Source organism: Oncorhynchus mykiss, chromosome 17 (assembly GCF_057628025.1).
Source record: "Oncorhynchus mykiss isolate SJ-2025 chromosome 17, ASM5762802v1, whole genome shotgun sequence".
Classification (NCBI taxonomy): Eukaryota; Metazoa; Chordata; class Actinopteri; order Salmoniformes; family Salmonidae; genus Oncorhynchus; species Oncorhynchus mykiss.
This window is the reverse complement of record NC_143038.1, coordinates 68,907,501-68,919,817: the sequence shown is the minus strand read 5'-3', so window position 1 is coordinate 68,919,817 and position 12,317 is coordinate 68,907,501. Positions and strand designations below refer to the sequence as shown.

The window sequence follows — 12,317 nt, the reverse complement described above, 5'->3', positions numbered from 1 at the left end:
GTCTGGCCACTCTACATATTACGTCTGGCCACTCTACATATTACGTCTGGCCACTCTACATATTACGTCTGGCCACTCTACATACTCCGTCTGGCCACTCTACATACTCTGTCTGGCCACTCTACATATTACGTCTGGCCACTCTACATACTCTGTCTGGCCACTCTACATATTACGTCTGGCCACTCTACATACTCCGTCTGGCCACTCTACATACTCCGTCTGGCCACTCTACATACTCTGTCTGGCCACTCTACATACTCTGTCTGGCCACTCTAAATATTACGTCTGGCCACTCTACATACCCCGTCTGGCCACTCTACATATTACGTCTGGCCACTCTACATACTCTGTCTGGCCACTCTACATATTACGTCTGGCCACTCTACATACTCCGTCTGGCCACTCTACATACTCCGTCTGGCCACTCTACATATTACGTCTGGCCACTCTACATACTCTGTCTGGCCACTCTACATACTCCGTCTGGCCACTCTACATACTCTGTCTGGCCACTCTACATATTCCGTCTGGCCACTCTACATATTACGTCTGGCCACTCTACATACTCTGTCTGGCCACTCTACATACTCCGTCTGGCCACTCTACATACTCCGTCTGGCCACTCTACATACTCTGTCTGGCCACTCTACATATTACGTCTGGCCACTCTACATACTCTGTCTGGCCACTCTACATATTACGTCTGGCCACTCTACATACTCCGTCTGGCCACTCTACATACTCTGTCTGGCCACTCTACATATTACGTCTGGCCACTCTACATACTCTGTCTGGCCACTCTACATATTACGTCTGGCCACTCTACATACTCCGTCTGGCCACTCTACATACTCCGTCTGGCCACTCTACATACTCTGTCTGGCCACTCTACATACTCTGTCTGGCCACTCTAAATATTACGTCTGGCCACTCTACATACCCCGTCTGGCCACTCTACATATTACGTCTGGCCACTCTACATACTCTGTCTGGCCACTCTACATATTACGTCTGGCCACTCTACATACTCCGTCTGGCCACTCTACATACTCCGTCTGGCCACTCTACATATTACGTCTGGCCACTCTACATACTCTGTCTGGCCACTCTACATACTCCGTCTGGCCACTCTACATACTCTGTCTGGCCACTCTACATATTCCGTCTGGCAACTCTACATATTACGTCTGGCCACTCTACATACTCTGTCTGGCCACTCTACATACTCCGTCTGGCCACTCTACATACTCCGTCTGGCCACTCTACATACTCTGTCTGGCCACTCTACATATTACGTCTGGCCACTCTACATACTCCGTCTGGCCACTCTACATACTCTGTCTGGCCACTCTACATACTCCGTCTGGCCACTCTACATATTACGTCTGGCCACTCTACATATTACGTCTGGCCACTCTACATACTCCGTCTGGCCACTCTACATACTCTGTCTGGCCACTCTACATACTCCGTCTGGCCACTCTACATACTACGTCTGGCCACTCTACATACTCCGTCTGGCCACTCTACATACTCCGTCTGGCCACTCTACATACTCCGTCTGGCCACTCTACATATTCTGTCTGGCCACTCTACATACTACGTCTGGCCACTCTACATACTCTGTCTGGCCACTCTACATACTCCGTCTGGCCACTCTACATACTCCGTCTGGCCACTCTACATATTCTGTCTGGCCACTCTACATATTCCGTCTGGCCACTCTACATATTACGTCTGGCCACTCTACATACTACGTCTGGCCACTCTACATACTCCGTCTGGCCACTCTACATACTCCGTCTGGCCACTCTACATACTCTGTCTGGCCACTCTACATATTACGTCTGGCCACTCTACATACTCCGTCTGGCCACTCTACATACTCTGTCTGGCCACTCTACATACTCCGTCTGGCCACTCTACATATTACGTCTGGCCACTCTACATATTACGTCTGGCCACTCTACATACTCCGTCTGGCCACTCTACATATTACGTCTGGCCACTCTACATACTCCGTCTGGCCACTCTACATACTCTGTCTGGCCACTCTACATACTCCGTCTGGCCACTCTACATACTACGTCTGGCCACTCTACATACTCTGTCTGGCCACTCTACATACTCCGTCTGGCCACTCTACATACTCCGTCTGGCCACTCTACATATTCTGTCTGGCCACTCTACATACTACGTCTGGCCACTCTACATACTCTGTCTGGCCACTGTACATACTCCGTCTGGCCACTCTACATACTCCGTCTGGCCACTCTACATACTCCGTCTGGCCACTCTACATATTCTGTCTGGCCACTCTACATACTACGTCTGGCCACTCTACATACTCTGTCTGGCCACTCTACATACTCCGTCTGGCCACTCTACATACTCCGTCTGGCCACTCTACATATTCTGTCTGGCCACTCTACATACTCCGTCTGGCCACTCTACATATTCTGTCTGGCCACTCTACATACTACGTCTGGCCACTCTACATACTCCGTCTGGCCACTCTACATACTCCGTCTGGCCACTCTACATATTACGTCTGGCCACTCTACATACTCCGTCTGGCCACTCTACATACTCTGTCTGGCCACTCTACATACTCCGTCTGGCCACTCTACATACTCCGTCTGGCCACTCTACATACTCTGTCTGGCCACTCTACATATTACGTCTGGCCACTCTACATACTCTGTCTGGCCACTCTACATATTACGTCTGGCCACTCTACATACTCCGTCTGGCCACTCTACATACTCTGTCTGGCCACCCTACATATTACGTCTGGCCACTCTACATACTCTGTCTGGCCACTCTACATATTACGTCTGGCCACTCTACATACTCCGTCTGGCCACTCTACATACTCTGTCTGGCCACCCTACATATTACGTCTGGCCACTCTACATACTCCGTCTGGCCACTCTACATACTCCGTCTGGCCACTCTACATACTCTGTCTGGCCACTCTACATACTCTGTCTGGCCACTCTAAATATTACGTCTGGCCACTCTACATACCCCGTCTGGCCACTCTACATATTACGTCTGGCCACTCTACATACTCTGTCTGGCCACTCTACATATTACGTCTGGCCACTCTACATACTCCGTCTGGCCACTCTACATACTCCGTCTGGCCACTCTACATATTACGTCTGGCCACTCTACATACTCTGTCTGGCCACTCTACATACTCCGTCTGGCCACTCTACATACTCTGTCTGGCCACTCTACATATTCCGTCTGGCCACTCTACATATTACGTCTGGCCACTCTACATACTCTGTCTGGCCACTCTACATACTCCGTCTGGCCACTCTACATACTCCGTCTGGCCACTCTACATACTCTGTCTGGCCACTCTACATATTACGTTTGGCCACTCTACATACTCCGTCTGGCCACTCTACATACTCTGTCTGGCCACTCTACATACTCTGTCTGGCCACTCTACATATTACGTCTGGCCACTCTACATACTCCGTCTGGCCACTCTACATACTCCGTCTGGCCACTCTACATACTCTGTCTGGCCACTCTACATACTCTGTCTGGCCACTCTACATATTACGTCTGGCCACTCTACATATTACGTCTGGCCACTCTACATATTACGTCTGGCCACTCTACATATTACGTCTGGCCACTCTACATACTCCGTCTGGCCACTCTACATACTCTGTCTGGCCACTCTACATATTACGTCTGGCCACTCTACATACTCTGTCTGGCCACTCTACATATTACGTCTGGCCACTCTACATATTACGTCTGGCCACTCTACATACTCCGTCTGGCCACTCTACATATTACGTCTGGCCACTCTACATACTCCGTCTGGCCACTCTACATACTCCGTCTGGCCACTCTACATACTCTGTCTGGCCACTCTACATACTCTGTCTGGCCACTCTACATATTACGTCTGGCCACTCTACATATTCCGTCTGGCCACTCTACATACTCCGTCTGGCCACTCTACATACTCTGTCTGGCCACTCTACATATTCCGTCTGGCCACTCTACATACTCCGTCTGGCCACTCTACATACTCTGTCTGGCCACTCTACGTACTCTGTCTGGCCACTCTACATATTACGTCTGGCCACTCTACATACTCCGTCTGGCCACTCTACATACTACGTCTGGCCACTCTACATACTCCGTCTGGCCACTCTACATACTCCGTCTGGCCACTCTACATACTACGTCTGGCCACTCTACATACTACGTCTGGCCACTCTACATATTACGTCTGGCCACTCTACATACTCCGTCTGGCCACTCTACATACTCCGTCTGGCCACTCTACATACTCCGTCTGGCCACTCTACATACTCTGTCTGGCCACTCTAAATATTACGTCTGGCCACTCTACATACCCCGTCTGGCCACTCTACATATTACGTCTGGCCACTCTACATACTCTGTCTGGCCACTCTACATATTACGTCTGGCCACTCTACATATTACGTCTGGCCACTCTACATACTCCGTCTGGCCACTCTACATACTCCGTCTGGCCACTCTACATATTACGTCTGGCCACTCTACATACTCTGTCTGGCCACTCTACATACTCCGTCTGGCCACTCTACATACTCTGTCTGGCCACTCTACATATTCCGTCTGGCCACTCTACATATTACGTCTGGCCACTCTACATATTACGTCTGGCCACTCTACATACTCTGTCTGGCCACTCTACATACTCCGTCTGGCCACTCTACATACTCCGTCTGGCCACTCTACATACTCTGTCTGGCCACTCTACATATTACGTCTGGCCACTCTACATACTCCGTCTGGCCACTCTACATACTCTGTCTGGCCACTCTACATACTCCGTCTGGCCACTCTACATATTACGTCTGGCCACTCTACATATTACGTCTGGCCACTCTACATACTCCGTCTGGCCACTCTACATATTACGTCTGGCCACTCTACATACTCCGTCTGGCCACTCTACATACTCTGTCTGGCCACTCTACATACTCCGTCTGGCCACTCTACATACTACGTCTGGCCACTCTACATACTCTGTCTGGCCACTCTACATACTCTGTCTGGCCACTCTACATACTCCGTCTGGCCACTCTACATATTCTGTCTGGCCACTCTACATACTACGTCTGGCCACTCTACATACTCTGTCTGGCCACTCTACATACTCCGTCTGGCCACTCTACATACTCCGTCTGGCCACTCTACATATTCTGTCTGGCCACTCTACATATTCCGTCTGGCCACTCTACATATTACGTCTGGCCACTCTACATACTACGTCTGGCCACTCTACATACTCCGTCTGGCCACTCTACATACTCCGTCTGGCCACTCTACATACTCTGTCTGGCCACTCTACATATTACGTCTGGCCACTCTACATACTCCGTCTGGCCACTCTACATACTCTGTCTGGCCACTCTACATACTCCGTCTGGCCACTCTACATATTACGTCTGGCCACTCTACATATTACGTCTGGCCACTCTACATACTCCGTCTGGCCACTCTACATATTACGTCTGGCCACTCTACATACTCCGTCTGGCCACTCTACATACTCTGTCTGGCCACTCTACATACTCCGTCTGGCCACTCTACATACTACGTCTGGCCACTCTACATACTCTGTCTGGCCACTCTACATACTCCGTCTGGCCACTCTACATACTCCGTCTGGCCACTCTACATATTCTGTCTGGCCACTCTACATACTACGTCTGGCCACTCTACATACTCTGTCTGGCCACTGTACATACTCCGTCTGGCCACTCTACATACTCCGTCTGGCCACTCTACATATTCTGTCTGGCCACTCTACATACTACGTCTGGCCACTCTACATACTCCGTCTGGCCACTCTACATATTACGTCTGGCCACTCTACATACTCTGTCTGGCCACTCTACATATTACGTCTGGCCACTCTACATACTCTGTCTGGCCACTCTACATATTACGTCTGGCCACTCTACATACTCCGTCTGGCCACTCTACATACTCTGTCTGGCCACTCTACATATTACGTCTGGCCACTCTACATACTCTGTCTGGCCACTCTACATATTACGTCTGGCCACTCTACATACTCTGTCTGGCCACTCTACATACTCTGTCTGGCCACTCTACATACTCCGTCTGGCCACTCTACATACTCCGTCTGGCCACTCTACATACTCCGTCTGGCCACTCTACATACTCTGTCTGGCCACTCTACATACTCTGTCTGGCCACTCTACATACTCTGTCTGGCCACTCTACATATTACGTCTGGCCACTCTACATATTACGTCTGGCCACTCTACATATTACGTCTGGCCACTCTACATACTCCGTCTGGCCACTCTACATACTCTGTCTGGCCACTCTACATATTACGTCTGGCCACTCTACATACTCTGTCTGGCCACTCTACATATTACGTCTGGCCACTCTACATATTACGTCTGGCCACTCTACATACTCCGTCTGGCCACTCTACATATTACGTCTGGCCACTCTACATACTCCGTCTGGCCACTCTACATACTCCGTCTGGCCACTCTACATATTCCGTCTGGCCACTCTACATACTCTGTCTGGCCACTCTACATACTCTGTCTGGCCACTCTACATATTACGTCTGGCCACTCTACATACTCCGTCTGGCCACTCTACATACTCCGTCTGGCCACTCTACATACTCTGTCTGGCCACTCTACATACTCTGTCTGGCCACTCTACATATTACGTCTGGCCACTCTACATACTCCGTCTGGCCACTCTACATACTACGTCTGGCCACTCTACATACTCCGTCTGGCCACTCTACATACTCCGTCTGGCCACTCTACATACTACGTCTGGCCACTCTACATACTACGTCTGGCCACTCTACATATTACGTCTGGCCACTCTACATACTCCGTCTGGCCACTCTACATACTCCGTCTGGCCACTCTACATACTCTGTCTGGCCACTCTACATACTACGTCTGACCACTCTACATACTCCGTCTGGCCACTCTACATACTACGTCTGGCCACTCTACATACTCCGTCTGGCCACTCTACATACTCTGTCTGGCCACTCTACATACTCCGTCTGGCCACTCTACATATTACGTCTGGCCACTCTACATACTCCGTCTGGCCACTCTACATACTCTGTCTGGCCACTCTACATACTCCGTCTGGCCACTCTACATATTACGTCTGGCCACTCTACATACTCCGTCTGGCCACTCTACATACTACGTCTGGCCACTCTACATACTCCGTCTGGCCACTCTACATACTACGTCTGGCCACTCTACATACTCTGTCTGGCCACTCTACATACTCTGTCTGGCCACTCTACATATTACGTCTGGCCACTCTACATACTACGTCTGGCCACTCTACATACTCCGTCTGGCCACTCTACATACTATGTCTGGCCACTCTACATACTCCGTCTGGCCACTCTACATACTCCGTCTGGCCACTCTACATACTCCGTCTGGCCACTCTACATACTACGTCTGGCCACTCTAACATAAAGGCTGATTGGTGGAGTGCTGCAGAGATGGTTGTCCTTCTGGAAGGTTCTCCCATCTCCACAGAGGAACTCTAGAGCTCTGTCAGCGTGACCATCGGGTTCTTGGTCACCTCCCTGACCAAGGCCCTTCTCCCCCGATTGCTCAGTTTGGCTGGGCGGTCAGCTCTAGGAAGAGTCTTGGTGGTTTCAAACTTCTTCCATTTAAGAATGATGAAAGCCACTGTGTTCGTGGGGACCTTCAATGCTGCAGACATGGTACCCTTCCCCAGATCTGTGCCTCGACACAATCCTGTCTCAGCTCTAGGGACAATTCCTTCGACCTCAGGGCTTGGTTTTTGCTCTGACATGTGCTGTCAACTGTGGGACCTTATAGAGACAGGTGTGTGCCTTTCCAAATCATGTCCAATTAATTGAATTTACCACAGGTGGACTCCAATCAAGTTGTAGAAACATCTCAAGGATGATCAATGGAAACAGGATGCACCTGAGACTCAATTTTGTGTCTCATAGCAAAGGGTCTGAATACTTATGTAAAGAAAGTATTTCTGTTTATTTTTTTTTATCTTTAATACATTTGCAAACATTTCTAAAAACCTATGTCGTTATGGGGGATTGTGATGTCATTATGGGGTATTGTGATGTCATTATGAGGTATTGTGATGTCATTATGGGGTATTGTGATGTCATTATGGGGGATTGTGTGTAGATTGATGAGGAAAAACATTTATTTAATCCATTTTAGAATAAGGCTGTAATGTAACAAAATGTGGAAAAAGTGAAGGGGTCTGAATACTTTCCGAATGCCCTGGTCTTATTACTTAATTATATTATAAACTCACCAGAGTAGCTCCCTGTGAATCATGGTGGTTGACGTCCTCTCCCTCCGTCAGCAGCTCCTGGATATCTCCCATCATCCTCCTCTCTACAGACGCCCGGGTATCATTGATCATCTCCTGGGTGATGCCTGTCAATCAAACATACAGGAAGTGATTTTGGTCAGTTAGGCAGGCAAACAGAGACAGACGCTCAGTCAGTCAGCCAGTCACACTGAGACAGACCGATACCCTGTTCACACTACCTGGTCAACATAAACCACACTGTCAGAGACAGACACTCAGTCAGCCAGCCACACTGAGACAGACCGATACCCTGTTCACACTACCTGGTCAACATAAACCGCACTGTCAGAGACAGACGCTCAGTCAGTCAGCCACACTGAGACAGACCGATACCCTGTTCACACTACCTGGTCAACATAAACCACACTGTCAGAGACAGACGCTCAGTCAGTCAGCCACACTGAGACAGACCGATACCCTGTTCACACTACCTGGTCAACATAAACCGCACTGTCAGAGACAGACGCTCAGTCAGCCAGCCACACTGAGACAGACCGATACCCTGTTCACACTACCTGGTCAACATAAACCACACTGTCAGAGACAGACGCTCAGTCAGCCAGCCACACTGAGACAGACCGATACCCTGTTCACACTACCTGGTCAACATAAACCACACTGTCAGAGACAGACGCTCAGTCAGCCAGCCACACTGAGACAGACCGATACCCTGTTCACACTACCTGGTCAACATAAACCACACTGTCAGAGACAGACGCTCAGTCAGCCAGCCACACTGAGACAGACCGATACCCTGTTCACACTACCTGGTCAACATAAACCACACTGTCAGAGACAGACGCTCAGTCAGCCATCCACAATGAGACAGACCGATACCCTGTTCACACTACCTGGTCAACATAAACCACACTGTCAGAGACAGACACTCAGTCAGCCAGCCACACTGAGACAGACCGATACACTGTTCACACTACCTGGTCAACATAAACCACACTGTCAGAGACAGACGCTCAGTCAGTCAGCCACACTGAGACAGACCGATACCCTGTTCACACTACCTGGTCAACATAAACCACACTGTCAGAGACAGACGCTCAGTCAGTCAGCCACACTGAGACAGACCGATACCCTGTTCACACTACCATGTCAACATAAACCACACTGTCAGAGACAGACGCTCAGTCAGCCAGCCACACTGAGACAGACCGATACCCTGTTCACACTACCATGTCAACATAAACCACACTGTCAGAGACAGACGCTCAGTCAGTCAGCCACACTGAGACAGACCGATACCCTGTTCACACTACCATGTCAACATAAACCACACTGTCAGAGACAGACGCTCAGTCAGCCAGCCACAATGAGACAGACCGATACCCTGTTCACACTACCATGTCAACATAAACCACACTGTCAGAGACAGACGCTCAGTCAGTCAGCCACACTGAGACAGACCGATACCCTGTTCACACTACCTGGTCAACATAAACCACACTGTCAGAGACAGACACTCAGTCAGCCAGCCACACTGAGACAGACCGATACCCTGTTCACACTACCATGTCAACATAAACCACACTGTCAGAGACAGACGCTCAGTCAGTCAGCCACACTGAGACAGACCGATACCCTGTTCACACTACCATGTCAACATAAACCACACTGTCAGAGACAGACGCTCAGTCAGCCAGCCACACTGAGACAGACCGGTACCCTGTTCACACTACCTGGTCAACATAAACCACACTGTCAGAGACAGACACTCAGTCAGCCAGCCACACTGAGACAGACCGATACCCTGTTCACACTACCATGTCAACATAAACCACACTGTCAGAGACAGACACTCAGTCAGCCAGCCACACTGAGACAGACCGATACCCTGTTCACACTACCATGTCAACATAAACCACACTGTCAGAGACAGACGCTCAGTCAGCCAGCCACACTGAGACAGACCGATACCCTGTTCACACTACCTGGTCAACATAAACCACACTGTCAGAGACAGACACTCAGTCAGCCAGCCACACTGAGACAGACCGATACCCTGTTCACACTACCTGGTCAACATAAACCACACTGTCAGAGACAGACACTCAGTCAGTCAGCCACACTGAGACAGACCGATACCCTGTTCACACTACCATGTCAACATAAACCACACTGTCAGAGACAGACACTCAGTCAGCCAGCCACACTGAGACAGACCGATACCCTGTTCACACTACCTGGTCAACATAAACCACACTGTCAGAGACAGACGCTCAGTCAGCCAGCCACACTGAGACAGACCGATACCCTGTTCACACTACCTGGTCAACATAAACCACACTGTCAGAGACAGACACTCAGTCAGCCAGCCACACTGAGACAGACCGATACCCTGTTCACACTACCTGGTCAACATAAACCACACTGTCAGAGACAGACACTCAGTCAGTCAGCCACACTGAGACAGACCGATACCCTGTTCACACTACCATGTCAACATAAACCACACTGTCAGAGACAGACGCTCAGTCAGTCAGCCACACTGAGACAGACCGATACCCTGTTCACACTACCTGGTCAACATAAACCACACTGTCAGAGACAGACACTCAGTCAGTCAGCCACACTGAGACAGACCGATACCCTGTTCACACTACCATGTCAACATAAACCACACTGTCAGAGACAGACACTCAGTCAGCCAGCCACACTGAGACAGACCGATACCCTGTTCACACTACCATGTCAACATAAACCACACTGTCAGAGACAGACACTCAGTCAGCCAGCCACACTGAGACAGACCGATACCCTGTTCACACTACCATGTCAACATAAACCACACTGTCCTCGCCCTTTGTTTAACAAAATAACTACATCATGGCATTCACTAATCAAACACTATTTACATATATTAGAAATGTGGGTACATTTCTGGATCAAATTCTAACTAACACATTCAAACAACTGGATTAGAGAGGTTGACTTAAAATAAGTAGGCTTACATGTAGATACGTACAAACGTGAAGCGGAACACTTCTACACCTCAAACTAGTATTGTTCATTTAGATGAAGTGTCTAAAGGTAGCGATGGTTCAGTCAACCATGACGGCTTCGGGCCAGTGTCAGGCGTCCCTCGACAAAGACATTCCTACTTCAATTAGACTCACTAATACATCAATGTGTTGCTCACCTCTGTTGGCCATGGCGGTCTCGATGATGTCCAGTGTGGGGTCATCTTCACACAAGTCATAGGGCATGTTGCCGTCAGAGTTCACCGTTAACAGATCCGCTCCACTGTGTCACATGAGAGGTAAATATAAGCGTGGCTCAGTCGGTAAAAGCGTGGTGCTACCAACCCTAAGGTCATAGATTCCATTTTCAGTGGAATCACTCGTGTTTAAGTGTCATACATTTTTATAAAGATCTACAGAATGAACAGAAACATCCTGATGAGGACTAAAACCAGATCATATACAGGTAACTGCCAAAATAAAGGAAACACTTGAGTAAATAAGGGATACAAGGTATATTGATAATTAAGCAAATATTGTTAATTAAGCAATTAAAACAGATTGTGGTCATGTATAAAAAGTATTATTTATTATTTTGGGGGTTTGTGCTATCCGGGATTCCTTGGGAAGTACTTACTTCATTGAAGAACACATTTAAAATGGCTAACGTTAGTTAATAGTTATGGTATTTATTAGTACATTTAAAATGGCTAACGTTAGGTAATAGTTATGGTATTTATTAGTACATTTAAAATGGCTAACGTTAGGTAATAGTTATGGTATTTATTAGTACATTTAAAATGGCTAACGTTAGGTAATAGTTATGGTATTTATTAGTACATTTAAAATGGCTAACGTTAGGTAATAGTTATGGTATTTATTAGTACATTTAAAATGGCTAAC

The 12,317-nt window shown here is 48.7% G+C and overlaps 1 protein-coding gene across 2 annotated transcripts in view; it reads right to left on the bottom strand.

Moving 5' to 3' along the window:
- The window catches only part of LOC118940502 (protein phosphatase 1 regulatory inhibitor subunit 16B), a 170,642-nt gene that overhangs the window by 28,466 nt on the left and 129,859 nt on the right, over positions 1-12,317 (bottom strand). For both annotated transcript variants that reach the window (XM_036950829.2, XM_036950828.2), the window contains exons 5-6: positions 11,594-11,697; positions 8,383-8,507 (exon numbers count right to left, since the gene is read on the bottom strand). In XM_036950829.2, the coding sequence (XP_036806724.1) occupies positions 8,383-8,507; positions 11,594-11,697 (229 nt within the window). The remainder of the gene's footprint in view (positions 1-8,382; positions 8,508-11,593; positions 11,698-12,317) is intronic.